Source organism: Myotis davidii, unplaced genomic scaffold (genome assembly GCF_000327345.1).
Source record: "Myotis davidii unplaced genomic scaffold, ASM32734v1 scaffold59, whole genome shotgun sequence".
Lineage (NCBI taxonomy): Eukaryota > Metazoa > Chordata > Mammalia > Chiroptera > Vespertilionidae > Myotis > Myotis davidii.
In genome coordinates, this window is record NW_006293001.1 from 3,017,472 (window position 1) to 3,040,482 (window position 23,011).

The 23,011-nt window shown below is 39.0% G+C and overlaps 1 protein-coding gene across 1 annotated transcript in view; it reads right to left on the minus strand.

Moving 5' to 3' along the window:
* FAP (fibroblast activation protein alpha) overlaps positions 1–23,011 on the minus strand; it is a 74,631-nt gene that overhangs the window by 10,914 nt on the left and 40,706 nt on the right. The window contains 7 exon segments of the mRNA XM_015565777.1: positions 3,055–3,109; positions 7,949–8,143; positions 8,874–8,943; positions 9,413–9,511; positions 14,983–15,030; positions 18,585–18,709; positions 20,577–20,630. Coding sequence (XP_015421263.1) covers positions 3,055–3,109; positions 7,949–8,143; positions 8,874–8,943; positions 9,413–9,511; positions 14,983–15,030; positions 18,585–18,709; positions 20,577–20,630 — 646 coding nt within the window.

A 23,011-nucleotide genomic window follows, 5' to 3' on the forward strand; every position in this document is an offset into this window, starting at 1 on the left:
AAAAATATATTTTAAAAAAAGAATAGTTAAACTGGTACCACACAAACAATTGTAATAGTTAAACTGGTACCACACAACCTATGGTTCATAGACCAAAAGAATCAGCCTTACCTGAGATCCTGTTAGAAATGCAACCCCCAGGCTTCCACCTGGAATACTGAATCACCACCTCAGGTAGTAAGGCCCTGGAAACTGGGTTTAACAAGTTCTCCAGGTGATACACATGCAGCCCAAATTTGAGAAGCTCTGGCCTAAATAACATGAAGAACTATGGCAACGTCAGTGGGGATGATAAAAGACTTCTAAGTTTGAAGGTAGAATTGACAGAATTTACTAACCAAGAATGTTTGGAGTCAGGGAACAGGGAAAGTTGAAAACAGCTCTGAACTTAATGACTTGGATGACTAGGTGTGTGGTGGGGTCCTTAATAAAGATGAGGACGTGTTTTAAAGTAGTCTACTACAAGCTTAGCTTGAGCAAGTTAAGCTTGAGGCCCCTTCATGACATTTTCAAGAGGTGATCAGCAGGTATTTGAAAGGTGGAGCTCAGAAGAGAGAAGTGGGTTAGTGGCAGGGATCTGGCACTCGTCATTAACCTTGAAACCACATGGGTTTCTCCAAGGAAATGAAGAACAGTGAGAACCAAGCTCAGACCCAGAGAAAACACCAACAATTAAAGAATGAATGGATTGTAATGACCATAGAGACATAGGAAAATGAGAAGAGAAACATGTCACAGAGCCATGGATAAAGCCCATTCTCCTTTATGTGGCCTAAAAGGACTTCAGGTTCATGGCTACCTATCTACTCAGATGCACCTACACCTTATTCATCATACACCTTATATTTATAAAACTTCTAAAATTTCAGGCATTCCTAACCAACTCAGGGTCCCCCCCTTATAGACCATACTCTTTGTTACCTTAGGACCTGGGCAATGTTGTCTTCACTCTGCCTGGAATGCCCCTTAACCAACTTCTTTTCATCAAGCTCTACTGCTACCTCATTTCTGAATCTCTCCTGAGCTCTCACAGCCAGAATTAACCACTCTTCTCTCTGGTGTTGTCCACAAGTTTTATCTCTCCCAACACTTGGAACATTTCCTGAATAATTCTTTTCTTACTCTCTGTGTTCTCTACTAGAAGTCCAAGGAGATAACTTACTCATCTTTTCATCCTCTAAAGAACCTAATAGAGGATCTAGTTGAGATCCACTAACTTTTTGTACATGAAAGGAAGAATGAATGAGTCAACGATAAGATGGATGGATTAGTAAATATGAATTGGTCTTAAACTTAAAGAACTAATAAAACCAGTACAGTGTTAAGGTCTTTTTCCTTCATGATCTCCCAGGTCTTCCTGCAGATTTTAGGGGCTGCTCAAGTGTTATATCCCTTAGCAGTTTACTCATTTCTTCTCCCACACATGCTTTCAGGGTTTACCTCACAATCACTGCCATGTTGGAAAGTAAGCAATAAAGGGGCCTAATATACAATTTCTTCCAGAAGCATTGCACAAATATGGTGAAAATCTCTTATTAAAGAATTTCAGACTGATATGGCTGTATTTTTGGGTGATGAGTGGGTTCCTAAAATCATCCCACATAGATGGTTCTCTACCAAATTAATACTTAGAATGTTCCAGAAATGAAATTAAAAGTTCCACTTTATGGTTATTTCAAAGCCTACAATAAAAGCATAATAAAATTCTAAGAGAAATGTTAATGATTATATGTGAGTATTCAGCTTGAAATTTGAATCTTTCAAAGCTTTACTTTAGAAAACTTCATAAAAATGGATGGTAGGAAGGGTCTTATCTGAAATATTTCACTATAAAGTATTTTATTTATTTACACCCTTTGAGTTCCATTCTGTTTAGATACTTAACATTTGATGGTTTTAAGAAGCACCAAATGGCCTGAAGTAACAACTTTCCACAAATTCACAACAGCTCTTCATCTGGTCACTGAGCTGAGACTTGCGCTGAATTCTGCAGATTCCCTTCAGTATTGGGTTTCATTCCCTCCATCGTGTGCAGGCCGCTCTCACAGAAAACAGCCAAGAAAAACAACGCAAGCACAAATGGCTGCAAATTGACTTGCAAATGTACAAATTCAGACCAAAAAGTGAAATAGGAAATCTTTCTTGAAGAGTAATTATCATAATTTATAGTGGGCAAATTAAATCCTTTGCAATATTTCTCTAAACTTTTTAGTGGCTTCATTTCCCATAACTGATAACTTTTGCTACTTCCTTTTAAAGACCGGCACAGTTCCTTAGAGATGGGAAATTATTGCCAGGACCTGTAGCTAGCACAAATTAACATTAGGTTTGGTAAAAATTTTATTACCCCTCTGCCCCTAAATCAAATAAGATATGACCTGCGCCAAAACCGGTTTGGCTCAGTGGATAGAGCGTCGGCCTGCGGACTGAAAGGTCCCAGGTTCGATTCCGGTCAAGGGCATGTACCTGGGTTGCGGGCATTTCCCCAGTGGGGGATGTGCAGGAGGCAGCCAATCGATGTTTCTCTCTCATCGATGTTTCTGGCTCTCTATCTCTCTCCCTTCCTCTCTGTAAAAAATCAATAAAATATATTTAAAAAAAAAAAAAAAGATATGACCTGGATAAAAAAGATTCTAGGGAATTTATATTCTGAATGTTTCTATAATTTCAAACTTTAACTTAGATTTTCATAAAAATGAAATGATGAAATATGAAACAAAAGATATGTATTAACCTGAATATGACAAAGGGAATTCAACCTCAGATAAATATGGATCAGTCCAGTAAAATATAATATAATACCAAAAAATTAAGTAGAAATGTGTTAATCATGAGTTAATTTGCTATACAGGGAAGAAATGAAATGATTGGGAGAAAAAAGAAACAATTATAGCCATCGCTTTGAAGCCCAGATTATTAAAATTGACTGTTTTCATTGACAGATTAAATTATGTTGCAACATTAACATTTCATGAGAAATCTTATAAGCGAACAATTTAGAAAATGATGATTGCTGAACTGAATAACAAGCATAAAACATATAAAACAACTCACCCAGCCCCATATGGCTATTCTTTTTTCATCAATGAAACCCATTTCTATGAATTTTCTAAAGTAAAAGAAACAAATTTTTAGAATTTTAAGTGTGTACACATGACATTTACTTCATTACACAAGCATATTTAATTCAAAAACTTAATAGAAGCGCTACATTTTCTTTGTTTAAACACATGCATAATCAGGCTGCATTTACAAATAATTAAAAGAATATTATCATGTTTTCTGCAAAAGATAAGAGGATCCTCTAGACTCTGATGCACATCTATCGAGTAGTGCTTTTCAGGGCTGGAAGGCTTTATAACCTAATTGTGTGGGTGAGTTATGTGCAACTCAGAGAGGACAAGAGACAGGCTCACAGTAACACGAGGGGTAGTGGCACAATGACTAGGGCCATATTTCCAAATCCACAGCTTTTGAAAATAATATTTTTGATGTTGCTTTTTAAAATTTCATTTATTTTATCATGCCCTTGTTTGCTTAGATGCTAATGATAATCACCATCTCATTTTTGGTCACAGCCATCCATGGGAAAATATCCACCCCTCTTCCCATTTCATACTTCAGCACCCTCAGTTTATCATGGTATGAACAATGATGTGTATCTTTAAGCACATGGACATGGTTCAGTTGAGCTCCATCACAGAAGAGCCTCTATTTGAAAACTATTTTGAAAATAAATCTCTCCTTAGGAACAAGGGGCATGCTGAAGGGCAACCTTTAAAAGTCACGGGGAGCCCTCAAAAATGTAACTTTGCAAGGTTGGCACACACACACACACACACACACACACACACGCACACATAATGCTTTTTTAGGCTAATTTATCCCATGCTCCCTTGAGGGCTGGTGTTCCAGAGAAGTTGTGATTTATTTTGGGAATGGTGTGATAAAAACTCAGGAAACTCTCAGAGAAACAGAAGCAGAGGGAGAAAAAGGCAAACTGGACGAGCCATTGCAGAGGCCAGGATGCAACAGTAATGGGAAGGAGAGGAGGAGACAGAGTGACAGACATGTCCCCAGAAAAACACATATTTTTTTGTTCCTCTCAGCTATGTTAGTGCTCTTTCTGGCTCTTCTCCTCAGGCAGGATGGAGTGATTTTCATTAGTTGAAACACTGAGCTTCTCTACCGTGACCATGTTGCTCATTGCATTGAGTCGACGTGTGCATCACCAGTGCACAGAGGAGTTGGGTACATGCCCGGGACAAACAGATGGGAAGAAGCCCCGTCAGTCACAGCTTACCCAACACCGACTTTGAGGGACACTGAGGCGTGTGTACAGGGAGGAAATGCAGTAGCAAATGGAAAATTGCTACCTGTGCGGGTGCCGTTCATGGTAAAGCAGAGATAATGTGCAGCCAATTGTGGCATTTTGGCAATTCTTCTTCCAACTTCAAAAGTCCAATGAAAGAAGAAAAGGTTCATTTCCTTTGTTAAAAAAGTAAGCTTGCCACTCCTGCTTGAAGACAGTTCTGAGCTATAAAACCAATCGTGATTTTTATGATCTCCCAGAAGCTAGCAATCATATAACCTTGCATCTGGGGTAAAAGCAAATAACAGGTGATACATGGGAACAGGAAATTTTTAACAGCTCCCTTCCTAGGTGTATTCTGAAACGATGACGTTCGTAGGAAGTGATAGCGCAATAGTTAACATGGAAATGAAACATTAACACTTGATGTGGCAGGAGTAGGTTAAAGGTTGCCTAGATAATATGAGCACTTTGGGACCAACAAGGCTCTATAAAACGTACCTCCAAATTCTAAAGAGCTTCCAGAAGGGTTATCAGAAACACTGTTGATAATGTGGTTAAATCAACAAGATGTTAGTAACAAATGAAAAAGCATGTTTTTCTAATTTGGGATGCTGGACTGAACTTTACAACTTTTCTCTCATAAAAAATAGCCCTAGACCAAAGGTCAACTTGGAATTCTAGTGATCAATTATTATTCTATTTTAGAAATTCTCTTATTGATACCAAATATAATAATATGATATGTTTTTATTCCATAATTCTTCCTTTATTAACCTCAACTTATATAAAATTTCCAAATTGTGGGAATGTAAGAAATGCCAAATATATCCCGAATGAGCAGAGTTCACTCTATATCTACCAGAGTTTTTGGCTCTCACATATGTAACATTTGCAGAGAAGCCCGGAGAAAGCAGGTTCCAGTTTTACTTACTCTTTGACCCCACAAGCATCTCCTGTGAAAGATGTCCTTTGTGTAGTCAAAAGCTGTGAGGTTGTGCATTTTCTTTTTAAACATTTCCCCCCTTGCTTTTCTTTGCTTGAATCTCTTTTTTGACCCTGACTAGAATTTACTGTTGTTTCCAAGCATATACATATGATTTTCTTTTAGTATGTAAAAATTTAGCCAGCTTGAATTTTATAAGAGATTCACAGGGTCAAATTTCGTTCTTTTGCGGGGAGGTAATTTGAGGGCTACCTCAGAGGGATTGTAATCCCAATTCCCTAGGTCAGACATTCAGTGTCAGATTCCTAAAACACTTCTTGGGGAAACCTGTGGTTGAGTTATTTCCGGGATTATCATTATAAATCTATTCTTTTTAGCCTTTGTTTTCGCAAAGCATTGGATCCCAAGGCTTTCCTGTCACTTATGCAGAACAACAGTTTCAAGCAAAGCCAAGGCCAGCCCCAAATGACATCTTCACTGTTGCGTATGTCCTTGGTGTGGTCCACGTAGCTATCTCTTGTTCACCAGGGTGTTTACTGAAAGTTTTACTGAACAGCAATGCTGTCCCTTTAGCATGTAGGTGTTTTAACCACTTTACAAAGATTGTAAGTACATTGAGACTAGAGATTGTAAACTGCACACTTTTACGCAGAGTGTATTTCAATGGCATGTATTAATAGTTGATCTTGTTGAGTGGCTGAGTAAGTGAGTGACCATTTGCCTGATCTATAGTATGAGAACTTCTTTAGGTTCCATTCTAAAAATAGTTCCCTGGAGATAAAGGTAGCCAATTACTGCCAGTGGTTGGTCCACCTGCAATTCTAAATGCCAAAGACATTTATTTATGTTATTGTGAAAAGCAGTAGGCTTTTTGGCTTCTTGTGCTGTAGGTTGAACACCAGAAAGAGCAACGCTTTTAAGGTTTCTACATGGGCTTCAGGCTTACATTTCCATTCCATCCAAGGGACACATTGAGAAGCTATCTGTGTTGTTTCTTGGGGTATTCTTAAATTTGAATGCTACGTTTTTGGTGGCAAATAAATGCACAAAAATATAATGTCAAATTTTGTTGTTATTGGTAGGTTGTGGTGATAAAATGATGATCATGGGATTGTTTTTTAACCAATGCCAAACAAAACCACTTTTTAGCTCTATGAATTTTGGAAAATATCTAATTGATTACAAGTGAGGTATAATTTATATCTCTATCTTTTGATGTGGTCCCAGGCTTACCTATCATTGGTGTTTATTGCATGGTTTAAACACAAATAGATTTGAACTGAAGTGTGAAAAGAATTAGGTCTATAATTCTGACAATTGTATTAATATTCCCAGTAAGGTACACCATAGTCTTTATATGAGAAACATCTCCTTGAGGAGTTTTTCTTTGAACTATCTCTTCTATTTCTCTCCATCAGGCAGAAGACTCTCCCAAGGTTAATAGCAGAAAGGCAAGAAATCTGGATTCATAAGAAAGATGGAACTTCCTACAACGTAGGCATGAATGATGCCCTACAGATTGTGAAGTGTTATTTGATAATCTACTTACTGATTTGTAAGATTTTACTCAGAGTCTGTTTTTAATCAAATTTTTTGTGTGTATTACTGTTCACAGAATGGAAGAAAAATTGGAAAACATATGGGTTATGATTACTTTTCTATTTTAAAAAATAATTACTTTTGAGTCTAAACTTTTCTGCTTTGATTACAGACAAACTACAGAAAAGTGTTGTCTGGGCCTGGCTCCTAGATGTAAAATACAATCTGTGTTGTATATGTGAATGAAATCAATGACTATTAATAACATTAAGATGATCAAAGAAATGTACTAATGAATTTTCTAAATTGCTATTTGGTGTGTCACAGTGTGACTAAGAGTGCCATCAGCCTGTGTTCGCTTTTACATTTATAAACTACTATTGTCTACCTTCACCTACTCACACCAGTAATAATAGAAACCCAACAACTATAGAGAAATATCCAGGAAAATCCTGAACAGTGTTTTCAAATAAGCAACAATATTAATGACTATAACTTGTGTGTTGTTGTTTGTTAAGGAAAAGATGATTGATCCATAAATTGTGGTTGAGAATGTAGTTGAGAAGAAGGACTCAGGTCATAAACCTGTCTTTTCTCTAAATGTTTTCATAATATAATTTCTGTAATGTAAATGAACTTTTTTCAAATGAAAATGAGGAAACACTTTTATGCTAATACAACCGTGCTTCACAGCTGTTTATTACAAATAAATGTTTAACATCTATAGGTATAGAGTGCTGATGAAATCTTGACCAACTCCTAAATGTGTAAGTTAGAATCCACAATGCTTGGCATATTCAGCTGTTTGGTTTCCCACAGACCATCCCTAGAATTATACACAATTTTCTGCTATTGTGAGGCGTGTTAATAAATGAAAGGATATAAGGATAACAAACATAGAAAGAGAGTATTTGTCACTATCTCTATGAATCACTTTCCTACACATTTATCAGCTCTCTTCTATGAAGAATATTTTTCTCATCTTGGACAAAAATATCCCTTTAAGATTAATGGTAGCTTTAGATGAAGTTGGAAAAATAGACATTATAAAAACAGGCAAAAAAGAATTAAGCCATTAAGGATGAGAAACCTGATAGTGATTGCATGACTTTTGTCGCACATCAATTTCTGCCTGAATGACAGATGCTCACCTGACAGCTGTGATCTGGTCCTCAACTTCATACACACCCAGCTTTCGATACACCGCATGCAGGTGTTTGTCACCTTGGAAAGCTGTTCCTCTACCATCCACCAAGGCAATGACTATTCCTTCCTTACTTGCAAGATAAGATATCCAACTAATAGCAAATACAGACCTTACACTCTGACTGCAGGGACCGCCATACCTACAGGAAAGAAAACATAGAATCTCTGATTCCTTTGTAAAACTCAACTTCCCATCACGGCCAAGAATTGCCTTTAGTACTTCCCAGTACATTTGTGTGATAAGATTTCAATAACAGTGGCATTAGAACTGGCTCAAAACCAGGAGAGGACCAGGATTTTCCCCAGAGGTTTGCTGTGAGGAAGTTGTTTTGGGACACAGCCTCTCCTATTCCCCAAAACGGATACATCTAGGGTTGGCATTTCAAGGAATATGTGTGGGTTTTTCGTCATTTCTGCCACCTGCCACTTGCTAAAAGCAGACATAAGATATACTAAAAAAAATGCATGGTGTTTTAAGCAAATTGTGTGTAGGTCAGCAGTGATTCTGGGTGTTATTCCACTGAATGTATTCCATTCCCTTATTTCATTTCTAACTCAATTACATAAGATGCTAAGATGATTTACAATATTTTTTTTTGGCTGCAATTTATCTCAAAGGTATTCTGACACATTCGGCAATTTGCCATACAAAGGAAATTCAACACAGCAAATGCAAGCAAGTCCATCTAAAATCTTAAAACTTTCTCAATCTATTTAAATAGCCATATTTTATTTACTCTTATTAGTGGAGGGATATATAAAAACAGCATCAATAAGAAATCTTACTAAAGAGATTCTATCTCATAAATGTGTGTTTAATCCAACATATTTTCAGTAAATAATTTTTACACCAAAGAAAATATTACATACACTTGAATTAGCAAGGGATACTTCTTTGATCTGTCAAATTGAGGAGGAAAAACCATCTTGTACCATAAAGCTTAGGGGGGAAAAAAGAGAGAAAAACCTTTATTACACTATACTCACAGCATTATTTATTTCCTTTAAGAACATATATACCATAAAATCAATTTGTCACTAGTAAATTGTTGAGAATCCAGAAAATGTTTTAAATAGATGTTTACATATTTTTGTTTAATTTATGAATTGCTAGAAATCTTGAGTTATTGGTCTATTAGAAACACACATTCTATAATTAAAATTAGATAAGCTCTTTTAAAAAAAATCAGCCTTGAAATAGGACTATAGAAAAGTATAAGATCAACTCTATTTACAAGCATCTTAAAAATATTTTGTAAAACTGTAACTGTTGTTACAGCAAGATTGTTTTAATTAAGATCCAGTAATAATGTCAGACTTGGACTATAATATTTACGGTATCATTTTTTAAAAGCAACCTACGTGCTCAAATTCTTATCTATAAATGAGAAGTTTTTAAAAGATCTTACTAATTCCATCCACTTCAAGTTTCTTTATTTCCTCTTTAGGCAGCTGGATATTTTTCAAAGCGTTTTCCAATTCCTTGTTTTCTTCCAGGATTTTAATTTCTTAAAAAAAAAATAAAATGTCCATTTTTAATTAGTAGCATTCCATAAGAAAATTCCTGTCTAAAAATGCCCTTGTGTTTAATATGGACGCAAGTGAAACAACGTAAGGACTGCTTCGGGAGTTTCACATCGGCAAGCATATTTTGAATCCAGCCTTTAAAACAGGTATGAGCTTAGGAAGGACGGCAACCATTGTCTCCTAAACAGATTCTTAGAGGATCAGAACACACTTTGAGCAGAATCACAGAAGCAAGAATGTTTATTAAGCCATATTTTTCCATCTTTAATTTTTCTTTTTTAACATAGCTATGACCTGAGTGGGTCACATTTATGTTATCATTCACTAAAAACAGGAGAAATAAAAACTATATTTCTGAAACCCCAAATTTAAAATAATGATTTAAGTGGTTATGAAAGCTGTTTTAAAATGTTAATGTGTTGCTTCAAATACATTTCTGGTTTTTTAATATGTATTTCTTCCTTAACCCTTTCCTGCTGTATACTTGATTGATATAGGGCATTCCTTTTTTGTATTGAATTACTGTGCATCCTATTTCTTCAAATTCTTTCTCTCATAGTAGTTATATATCTTACTAAAACAACAGTATGTACACATTATGATCTTTTTCTGTTTTTCACCTTTAAATATTCTCTTAAAAAACCCTGCTGTTTATATGTAAGCTTAGTTATATTTCACACTTTAATCTTTGAGCTGAACAAATCCATTTTTCAGCGTACAGGGCTTTTTGGAAGTTTTATTTTGAACTAGAGTCTATACCAAGCATCTTCTAGAGAAAAGTTAAACTTTCATATAATGTGTAGAGTTTGTAGCTTTATTTTTTAAAAGCAAGTCTGAATAATTTCTGAAATACAGAGGTTTCTATGTAAGACATCCTGTGAACTTCTTGTTTTTGTGCCTTTTAAAAAAAGTAGTCCTTGAAGATGAGGAACTGGAGGAGGAGTACTTGGTGCTACACTAAGTTTGCCAAACCACTTCCCTTGTAACTCTCAGTTTTCATATATTCATGGCATTTTGCTCCAGCATGTTATATTTAATCTTAGAACAATTATAGATGTTTTTGGTTTGACTTGTATAAGACATAATAAACTTCATTTTAACTTTGGATAATCCATCAGGAAAGAGATACTTATGTCATCTTAAAAGTTAAAACCAGTCCTGGCCAGTGTGATCAGTGGTTAGAGCATTGTCCCATGCTCACAGGGATTGTAGGTTTGATTCCTGGTCAAGGGCAGGTACCTGGGTTGCAGGTTCAATTGCCAGCCCCAGTCAGGACAGGTGTGGGAGACAACCAATCAATGTCTCTCTCTCTCTCTCTCTCTCTCTCTTACTTCCTCTCTTCCTCCCTCTATCTAAAAATCAATGGAAAAAATATCCTTGGGTGAGTATTAGCAAAAAAATAAATATATAAAAAAAGGATAAAATCAGCCTTGCCTGGATGGCTCAGCTGGTTGGAGCATGGTCCCATAGTCCCACACACCAAAAGGTTTCAGGTTCATTCCTGGTCAGGGCACAAGCTGAGGTTGCGGGTTTGACCCTCATTCAGGGGCATCAGGAGGCAACCAATCGATGGTTCTCTCTTGCATTGATGTTTCTCCTTTCTCTCTCTTCCTTCCTTTCTCTCTAAAAAAAATTAATGAAAAAACATATTCTCTGTGAGGGTTAAAAAGAAAAAGTTAACATTAAATTATATATATGAATAAATAAATGGGACACACAGTTCTGAGTATAATGAAGCCTGCTCTTCATTCTCCCTGTGTGGGTTCTATATGTTGAACTATCATGGATACAGGAAATCCTGTGTGAAGCAAACACACACTGTGGCTGCTTGTTTATTTATTTAGTAGAGGCCCAGTGCACGACATTCATGCACTGGGGGTGGGAAGGTTCCTCAGCCCGGCCTGCACTTCCTCGCAGTCCGGGACCCCTTGGGGGATGTCCACCTGCCGGCTTAGGCCCTCTCCCTGCCAGCAGGCAGACATCTCTGAGGGGTCCTTAGCACTGCTGCAGAGGCAGGAGCTGCTGCACTCGCCAGCCATGAGCCCAGCTTCTGGCTGAGTGGCGCTCCCCCTGTGGGAGCGCACTGACCACCAGGCTTCTGCTCCTGCATTGAGCATCTGTCCCTATGGTGGTCAGTGCATGTCATAGCAACTGGTCATTCCACTGTTCAGTCGATTTCTATATTAGCCTTTCATTATTTAGGATTTATTTATTTATTTCTATTATTATCATTTCTCCAACACGTATTAGAAGTCAGAGACAATAAGTAAATGTTTCCAGATTGGTTTGACTTTGATTTCATCTCCATTCTGTCCCTAGTTATTTAACTTTTCTGATTCTTGACTTACTGAAATGTCAAATTTAATTTAAAAGTTTACTAATATTTTTACTGTCTAGGGTTGCATTTTTACTAAGAAGAGGGTGATTTTTTAGGCTATGGAATTTTATAGGCTATGAGGAGTGGGGGGATGGCAATTGGGCTTCTCTATGTAGCTTTGCATTAAAAGCCTATAATCTGGCAAAGGAGTGCCACAGTCCAGACTGCACCTTTAACCTTGTCCCACTCACTGTATATACTGCTCAGTGCCCAGCGCTCAGTACCTGGTACCTGACATGTAGTATGTCTTCTCTGATTACTTGTACACTTTTTGTTATGATAAAGTTAAGTGGTAAGAATAATGGATCATGTGTGAGATTTTTGGTTAAATCATATTAACTAGCATATATTGCCCATTAATTAAATCATGTGAAGAATCTGTTAAAAGCTGATAAATGAGGTCATTCCATCAGTCGGGTAATTTTAATGAGCACCTGCTGTGCCTGAAGCAACTAATCCTCAACGGGGCCCTCAATGTCAAGTGCCAACTCTTCTGAGTTTCTACAGCATCTGGTTCAAGGACTATCTGTTGTTTTCAAATGACCTTACCCACTTTGCAGAGAAAATGAAGCTGTTGTACTATTTTCTGCAATGTCTGCAAGCTTTCATACAATTGCATCCATAATTCTCCACTCGCTCTCTCTTCACAATGCCAGAGATCAATCCCCTCACCTGTCTCTGGACTCCATCTTTTCCCAACCTCTCAGGGACCTCCCTCCTTAAGTCTTCTCCCCCTTCTGTCTCCTAATTAAATTTACTTCAGTCTGGTTTCCACTTCCATTGTTTCACTGAAATGGCTCCGATAAACGAATGCTAATCTCCCACTTGCTAAATTCATGGATTTAAAGCAGGCCTCACTCTCCGTAGCACTTGACACAGATCCTCTTTTGCCCCACCCTTTAGGCCAACATACTCTCAAGGTTGTCCTCCTCCTTCTGTTCCCTCTTGGTCTTCTTTACAGATTCATGTTTCTCTTTCCATTTCTGGTGTTGGTGTTCCACACAGCTTCAGTCTAAGCTTACTCTCCACTCTCCCTGCCCTCCCTCATTTTCCCCACTCTGCTGTCTATCCGCTTCCATGGTCATGGTAACCATGTGATCAATGTCAATAAACAACATCAATATCATTCCATTGACCCAGCAGCATCAATCCCTCCTTCACTTGTATGAGTCATTAGTCTGATATAGCTATCATTAAGAAACATTTCCCAACCCAAAACCCAGATGAGCTGCCTACTTATGTGCTTCCCATGCTATTAATACTGTACCCCACTGCATCCTTACTGTCCATTCACATATTTGCATTCTCCATTGATCTATATTCTCATTGAGGACAGAGACCGTATCTGAGCCAATATCAGTTCATTTTAAGAATTTATAATCCAACACAGTGTGAGAAATGCTTAATAAAGATCTGTGGAATGAAGATTTGTGGCACCAAATGCAGTGGGAAATGAATGAAAAAACTACAAATAAATAGAAGACACACCATCTGCTATAAAATGCAATTCCAAATTTTTTTTGAGGATTTATTAAAAACACAGATTACCTAACCTAATCTAGGATCTATTGAATTGCATCTTCTGGGAAGAGCCTCAGAATATTTACAATAAACATCTCTGGAGAATTTTATCATTAGGCACGTTTGCAGAACTGTGCTCTAAAAAAATTGCATTCTATTTCACAAGTTGGAAAACATATAATCATATTATGTATTATGTATATTTCTAAGTATTAGGTAAAGTCATGAAGCTATGTGAGCCTTACAGCAATTGGTGTCTGGGAAAAGGGAAGCTGACCTTTATTTTGCAGTCACGGAAAAATAGGAATTACACATTTATAGTGATTTTCATTACAATAAAAAATGTTACAGATTTGAAAGTGGAACTGCTTTAAGTTCTGAAGATTGAGATGTGCCAAACGAAGAAATACAATGTTATTCTTAAGTGTATTTCATTATTAGACCCAAGGTAAAACAACAAAAACAACAAAAAAACTTCAAAATGAAACTAAATTCACAGTCCCATTATTACAATGCCTGTTCTGCCCAGAACCGCGAGTTGACATCCTCATTCCCTTATTTTCACCTATTCCTGAGCCTTTGAGCTGACAGCCAGCCTCATCCAAAAGCAGTCTCCTAGCTTGTCACAGAGGCTGTGCAGGGAGGTCTGCAGGCATGACTGCTGAAGTCCCTCATTGTCCCTAGTCACCATCAGCTTCAACCCTATAATTCTGTTTAATAGTCCATCGAAGGTATGGAGAACTTCAGGAAGCGGTTCGGGGCAATCATACACGTGGATAACTCTTCTGTGAACTATTTTGAGGCAATATCACAAATATAGGATGGACGAGGACTATCTTGGTAGCAGTTAAACATGGAGAGAGCCTCCAAATTTGGGGCTTTCCTATGTGACAACAGTGTAACTTAGCTGTTAAAACAAAAAAGCTAGCATGATAGTCACCCCCTGCTTTGAACTGAAGTTATGTCTGGAATTTGTCTCCAGTTTGAAATGTTACAAGAAAACAAAAAAACAGGAATTTGGTAAGTTATACGAACTATCCTAAGTTTCCTTCCAATTTTAAGCTTCTGTGCTTTTTATTTTTTTAATATATATTTTATTGATTTTTTACAGAGAGGAAGGGAGAGAGATAGAGTTAGAAACATCGATGAGAGAGAAACATCGATCAGCCGCCTCCTGCACATCTCCTACTGGGGATGTGCCCGCAACCCAGGTACGTGCCCTTGACCGGAATCGAACCTGGGACCCTTCAGTCCGCAGGCCGACGCTCTATCCACTGAGCCAGACCAGTTTCGGCTTCTGTGCTTTTTATAAAGCTGATTGAGGAAGATAGAACTAATCCCTCTGAGATAGCTCATCTGTGTTATGTCAAGTTCTTACTGAAAATAATTATTAAATTTTATATGATCTGGTTTGACTCAAAGAATAGCCAACTCTGTGTAACAATCAGCTGGGTGGTAACAGGGTTCCATCACACCTCCCCTTGTTGGTGTAGAAACCCTCTGGCTTCCTTCAGGGTAGTCTTAGACAAGACAACAGCATGCAGGAGAGCCTACCTTGATCGGTGCGGCCATCATGAAGGGTGGAGATGGGGAGGCCTGGGCCTGTGCACAAAAGGAGAACAAAAACATAACTTAGTTTGCAATGAGAGCTGCTAATAGTATTGGTGATTAATGTCAAATACATGTTTTAATTCTGCACCTATTTTTTCTCCCATAGAGAAGTAAACACCACCTTTTAAGTTACATTTAAACAACGCATGAGATCAGAGCCCAGTTCAAGAACAGATGTGAGGGGGGAGTTGCCAGGGCACTTCTCCAAGAGAGATACTGAAGTTCGGATCTATTTACGGGTGGACCCGGAAGTGGCAGTGATCTGTGGCCTTCTGGGAAGATGTCATGCTGTTTGGGCCAGTTTTAGCTGTCTTTATCAAGTAACCTTCACCAGCACCCAGATTATATTTTCAATGTGGCTTTTTGGTTCATTCATTTTGGTGCATAAAATTCAGCATCTCTTTTTAAAGTAATTAATACATTAAGCAATAAATTTATATAGAATAATTTGCCAGTTCCAATAAGCTGTGGAAGGTCACATTCCATAGGAAACAGACCCAGAAGGAGTTTTGTGGGGCAGAAGTTTCCCTGGGGGGAGGTATTAGAATACACACCTGTGGGAGAGGGGAGGAAAATTGGGCTACAAGGGAGGGTGGGCTTTGGTGAAGTCACAATGGGGACCTCAGCCAACCCCCAGAGAGCTCAGGAGCTGATGGCATGAAGAGTTGCCTCAAATAGGATCAATGGGGCTGGCTTTTAGACTGCATGGTGGAGCAGTCATTGGATATAGCCTGGGTTGAGAGCAATCCCCAGGAGGTGGGGAGGGGGCTGGGCTGTGAGGTGTCAGCCACCAGAACTCTCAGCAGCTGGAGATACGAGGGATTCGGTCCTGAGGTTGGGAGGTCTGGGTGGCACACCAGTGTCTACTATCTATTCCAACATGGAATGCAGGCTCTCTGTGCAGAAACTAGATATTTTAACAAGATGTACAAATCATTACACACGATCACAGATTTGAGATATAGAATAAAATAGCTCCCCGGGTAAATTTGCTCAAGCAGTCAGTAGGTTAAAACAGCAAGCATGGAGCTAGGGGTGAGGGTACATCTGCCCTCCTTCGGAAGCTTGCTTCCTTCGCTGTGGAAGGAGTGTCATTAGAGCAGCACCTTGGTCCCAAACAAGCAGAGGGGAATGACCTATTTGCTGAGGTCTGAGAAGACCGGAGCATAAGTAAGTCCTTGTTCTGCCCTGTTCCAGGCATTTTTCACCTGCGGAAACATGCTTTTGATCTGCTCCTCAGTGCTCTACGTGTGGCAGCGCCAGGCGCCATGGGAGACGCCAGTGGCCATCCAGTTGTGCTCACATTTATGTAATTAATTCTGGGGTACGATATTAGGAAGCTGCACCCTCGCCACATTTCCCAACTGACCTTTGCAGGTAAGAAAGCGAATATTTTGATTTCCTTCCTGACACCTCAATCTAACTTGGGAGTAAGGAGCAGGGATGTTATGTATGAGGATCCCTCAAAAATCAGGAGTTCTGTATTGTACGGAGTTTCAAAATTTTATAGAATTTCTTTTCAGAGATTTTTGTTCTGCCTTTCTTCAAAGTTATTAAAAGGAACAAGCACACATTATATTTTTGGTCAGGATGTAAGGAAATGAGACATAAATCTGGATTTCTTGACTTTAGTCAATCAGTATCCGCCCTATGGAATTTTCATGGCTATGCAGTTCCAGAAGTGACAACTGGCATATCTTTTTTTTGCTCAAGCTACAAGACAGACTAATGACTGACTGCCCTTGACAAAAATGGCCTGAGGGTGTGATCCTCATGGCTTAAGCACCAATTGTCTAGAATTCCTCCTTTGCACTGCTTTTGTTCCATCAGCATCATGAACGTGATTTCCCCTATTTTAATCCTATTATCTGGGATTTACTCACCATCGCTCTTGAAGAGTTTGAAGTTACATAATGAGGCTTTACTCTTAATCCTAAAGGGAAAGATTTCAAGGTTTTTCTTATGATGGTGCGGTGACTCATTTTACTGGAGCTTCAAAAACACCAGACGATGTGATGCTTCCCACACAGTATATTTTTTGCTAAATGGGAAATTACCATACTGCCGAACAAGAGGGAGTGTGGAAAAGTCAGGCAATTCAAGTTCCAGAAAGGACTCTTCCACCAACTTTTGACTAGAGCTTAGTTTTTGCTCTCTTACCCCTTCAGTGGGCACTCCGGCTTAAGCAGGCAAAGGGATGCAGTGCTTTCAAAAGGGTTAAAAGTGTTGGGTAAAGGCAGAATGCATAGAAATATAGAGGGATAGAATGAGTCTTTCGGTAGATTGCAAAAGGCAGCAGCAATACTTTGATCTTTCTAGCACTTAGGTTCATTCAGCAAGCATTCAATGTCTGTTACCCATTAGCCATTCTTCTTGACCTTATAATGATAAAGATTTGAAGAAAGCAGTGTCTGTCTTTAGGAGAAAAAGACAGACAGACAACTCAGTCCAATTAGTTCAATACCACATGCCTGGCATGTAAGCTTTCAATATGTTGTATAAATACATAGCTTGAATTGAAAAAATGTTACATATAACTTGAAAGGACATTAATGTATACCTTTACATGCCACAATCACACATATCTCAACAACAACAATCTCTTGACTTTTCAAAGATGCCATTGACCAAACATTGTATGAAAGTGTTGTAACAAAATGACTTATTGAAGGAGCATTTGGGCTTAAATATTCATTTCCACATGGTCAGATGAGCTGGGTTGCAGGCCCTGGGGCCAGGTGATTGGGGTGATAGAAGTGGCATGTCAGGGTGCCTTCCTTCTGGGAAGTAAAGGGAACCCCAGGGTCCTTCGCAACTAGGCAGGGATCTCAATCAAAGATTCCATTTGTTGCCTTAGCCACCCGCCCTCACGTGAGGAGTTAAAACCAGAAACAGGGAAATAATGGGCATTTTGAAATAACTTCTGTTTTCTGTCCCCCACCAGGGAAACTCAGGGATTAACTGGCGAATAGGTCAGAGAATGACAAGTAGATATTTCCCAAGTCTGTTTTCTAAACCCCTAGGACCCCAACATAGTTCATCAATCCACTCATCCCCTAACCTAACCTATTTTATTGCTTACCCAATGATCAAGATATAAATAACATTTTATGTGTAAAATTATCTGGATAGAAATTATTCACTAAATGTACACATGGCCTAAGCAAGCTGGAAATATTTAATTTATTATCTATGATTTTTTTAAATATTTGCATGAATACTTATTATGTTTCCCAAATTTAGAAAAAAACATACTCGGTGACAAAAATTCCTTTTCCATCCCATCTGAAACTACATTTTAAAGAATTACTGGCCTCCCAGCGAAGGGCTTTGGTTTCTAGGCCACTGTTCTTTCCCTGGCCTGAATGAGTTTGACATTTCTCCAAGAAAATGGGTGAAGTCCAGCAACAATTTTATCAGAGAAAACTTCCTTGTATGGTATTATTTAAATCCTGCTTACTCATCCGTAGCTAAGGATTGATCAGATGGTGGTGACGAGGATGACCGGCAGTGAAGTGGTAAACTGTGTTAAGTCCATTACCTACCATAGCAGATGAGTGCATAGTACTTGGAGTAGTCACTGAAACTTGCTGTGTAATATTGGCACCTTTCTTGCCTTAGATGGCAGGTAATACACTTCTTGCTTGGAGGATAGCTTCCAATGCTAATTCTAGAGAAAAATGAAAATAAATTCAAAATTTAAGATTGTATTTATCAAAATATACTAATGCACTATAAAATGACTAATTTACATATTGACATCAAACCTACTCCATTTTTCTCGTGCCAAGGTCATTTAAAGTGAAGGGGAGCCCGGCCAGTGTGGCTCAATGGTTGAGCATTGACCTAGAAACCAGGAGGTCACCAGTTCAATTTCTGGTCAGGACGCAAGCCCAGGTTTCTGGCTCGATCCCTAGTAGGGAGCGTGTAGGAGGCAGCCGATCAATGTGTCTCTCTCACGGATGTCTCTATCTCTACTCCGTTCCCTTCCTCTCTCTCTCTAAAAGTCAATAAAAACATGAAAAAAATAAAGTGAAGGGGAATTCTTAGCATTCTAATGCAGCTTGATTTTCAATTTTTGCCTGAACAGGCACAAGCCTCAAGGGAGAAGCCCTCTGTGATTTCCTTAGGTGGGGGAAGTATCTAACGCCTCGAGTGGGCATGAGGTAATCACTTCGCATAGCCGTTCATCTCTCACACTTCACAGAGTGATTGGGAATGCATAGCTCTTCCTCTTCCCACCTCTCTTTTTGTATTCCCACCAGCAAAACATACCAGGGGAATCTGTTCTTACCATATAACTGGAAGGAGAAATTACTAACAACCAAATTGGAAATGAGAAACCACAAATCATGTTCCTCCTGTGCCTTTTATTCCATGAAACAGGACATTTGGGCCCAGGGAAGCTCTTCCTGGGAATGCTCCCTCCACACATTTCTACACAAGCCAACCTGTACCTACCGTGCTGGGCCCACTCTCTCCTCGGCAGAGGCCTCTGCATGGTTTCTGAATGGGGTGTTTGGCTTTGACTCCCAGATTCTGTCAGAATTCGAGTCTTTTATAATTTGGTGGAGACTAGGAGGTATTATGCCAGGGTGGAGGCAGGGTCATAAACACAGCATGGATGGGAAGGTCCCCTGTGGTCTCCGCAGTGTTCCTTCTGCTGCTTCCCTGACTTTGCCTTGGGTAGAGGTGGCCAGAGACATGGCCAGCTCCATAGAGGGATTCTCCCCAACCCCAACCAATAAAGGGCCAAGATCCCAGGGGGAACAGAGGAACAGAGGAATGCAGCAGAGTGAAAATGTCTTATTTCCTCAGTTACTGTTAAGATGCATGTTCATATTTTGGTGTGATCTGGGAAATGTGAGGTAGGCTGCCCACAGTAAGGGGTCAGGTGCAGCTTGCCCAGGTACAAATCCTGGCTTCAGCAATATCACCTGCCTCTTAGAGTTGTTGTGGGAGTTAAGTAAGATTAATACATAAAGCAGTAAGAAGGTACCTGGCAAATAGCAAACTCACCAGCCTACAGTTCCTGTTGTTTGTACTCCACATCCAGAAGGGGCTGTTTAGGGCACCCTTCCAATCATCAAAGCAACCACTGGACCAACTTAAACACTAATTAAGAACGAAGATGAACTCCTTCCAATCACAGGAGGCTTATGCCAAAGTGAATGATGTTAAAAGAAATCACACATGATGGGAATAAGTACAGTAGGTACTTAATACATGAGTGTAAGTGAATAAATGTCCTCAATTACCTGTAATAATTTAGTTAAATTATTTAGCATTATATTTACATCTGCATTAAAATTTCATGATTTTTCTTTTTGAAAACAAACATTTGAGTTAGCTGATATTTTGGGGTTATATAACTTTATACTGATGTAGTGCAAACCATTCTCTGAATGTTTTATCTCAATTCACAAGTTATTCCTACTTCATTTCAGGCTTTTAAATTCTATATATTCTGAGGATCATGACAGATTTTATTCAAATATCAATATAGAAATATACTAAACTGAATCGACATAAATTACCTGTAGATATTTCTTCTTCCAGGGACACCTTCAAATTCATTGCTAGAATAAAACCTGAAATATATTCAGAAGTTATTAAATAACTACCAATAACTAAATGGTAATAGGATTGTTGGTACTAATTCTGATATATTAAACAATGTAGTCCAATGTTCATCTAAACTACTCTAAATAAACAATAAATGAATGATTAATTTGTAAGCTAATACTAATTAAAGTATTAATAAACATTTCATGAAACTGTTTACTGATTGACACTTATATTCATAAATCTCTACTGTTTATAACTGAATTTTGTGTGCTTACTCTGACTTTCAAATCATAGAGGATTAAATTAAGCAGAGTACTCTTTTATTATAGGTACTAGAGATCCAGTCATGCACTGGTGGGGCTCCCTCAGCCAGACCTGCACCCTCTCAGTCTGGGAGTCCTCAGGGGATGTCCTACTGGACATCCTGGTGGAAGCGGACCTAAGCCGCAGTCTGGTCTCCCTCTGCAGGAAGCAACCAGGTCAGCTGATCGGGGACAGCACTGCCCCCATCATCCCGCTGTTGCTGCCGGGCCTCCCTCTGTGGGAGGCAACCGGATGGGCTGATCAGGGAATGGTGCTGGCCCCCTCTATCACCATTCCCTCCCTCTGCCTGCTGGCACATGCCTTGGCTGGCCTGGCCCTGCCTGCTCGCTGGCCCTGTCCCCTGCTGACTGGTCATTCTGCCGTTCAGTCGATTTGCATATTTGCTTTTATTATATAAGATATTATATTCCGTTTCACTAGCTCTGAGCCACAAAAACCCTGCCTGCTCGCTGGCCCTGTCCCCTGCTGACTGGTCATTCTGCCGTTCAGTCGATTTGCATATTTGCTTTTATTATATAGGATATTCCGTTTCACTAGCTCTGAGCCACAAAAAAAATAAACTAAGATATTTGATTAATATCACCCATTTCTTTTTCTATGATTAACAGTTTACTGGTTTCTCTATGCTATATTATTTAATTTTGTCTACTATTCTAAACACATTTGAATTTACTTTACACTTGCCCTGACAATATGTAGGTTTGCTATAAACCAGAAAACTCATCCACACTGGGGTTCCACACAAAGGAGCATGCTAATTTACCCAGATGCAAAACAACTCGCAAGAAAACATACTTGCTACTTAAGTGTCTGGGTCCAGTTCTAACCTGTCTTAATACAGCCATGAGGTGGTAAAGCCAATTTCACAGCATGATTTTCACTCATCTGGGAGTGACTTCATCTGACTAATACAAAGTAACTGTCTTGTTTTTTGTTTGTTTGCTTTTTGGAAGACCATAATAGGGTGTGAAAAGTTTAGAATAACCAAGGTTATTAAAAGAATAACCACTCTTTAATTATCAGGACTATTCGGCAGCCGGGTACTTTTCTGTCCTTACTCTCACAAAAGTCTTGTTATTCCCAAATAAAAGGAAAAGGCAACATGATACAGCTCACTCACAGTGCTACATGCATCCGTCTACATGTTTTTCCTAAGTTCACATGACTCCAATCATCACTTGCACTTGCCTTTCCCACATCATCTCAAATTATTTGTGAATAAACTACTCAGTATCTTTTCCAAACAACCCCCTGCCGTTTTCTGATGTCAAAGGTTTCACAACTGTCTTCATCTCTGACACTTGCCACAGCATCCACCTCCCTCTTTTTGTTCCCTTCTCCCTCACAGCCACTAAGTCACCACTCCTGCTCAGCCTCCATCTGTCTTTCCTGTCTATCTATCTATCTCTCCTCTCATTCATTTAACAAATATTCATTGAACTCTGGCTCTGTGTCAGGCACTATGCCAAGTGTCAAGGTTTGGGGTGGGGGGGAGAGAAAGAAAGAAAGGCATCGTTTTTCCCTCAAAGAGTCCGTATTTCACTGCCACTGTGCTAGTTCATGTCTCTGTCACCTCAGGCCTAGATTGTGACCATACCTGAGTCTTCCTGCCTTCAGTTTTCCCCTACCTTCTGAACATATCATGTCTGAAATCCCCCATCTGTTTTTATCTTGCCACTCCTCTTACGCTGGTGATTTTAATGGCTGCTCCATATAATGTCTGAACTCCTTTGCTGACTGTTCAAAGAATTTCATGGATTGAAATTTCATGGCAACAGTTTCTGGCAGGTTTCAGCCAGTGAGCCTGAACTAATGGTCCTCCTCTTTGCTTTTAGTACCCTGGATTTGGACCTTATAAGGAGTGAGGAAAAGGAACTATACATTCTTGATTACAGAAGTTTGACCACAAATGACTATTTTAAGGCAGTTTATTTAGACTGTATGCAGGATGGACCAGAAAGGAAAGAAGTCCCTTGTTGAGGTTAACAATAAGAACGTTAGGTTGAACGTGTTCTAAGTTTGAATTCTAGCTCTGCCACTAACTATGTGCCCTTGGCCAAGTTAAATTTCCGAGTATTGG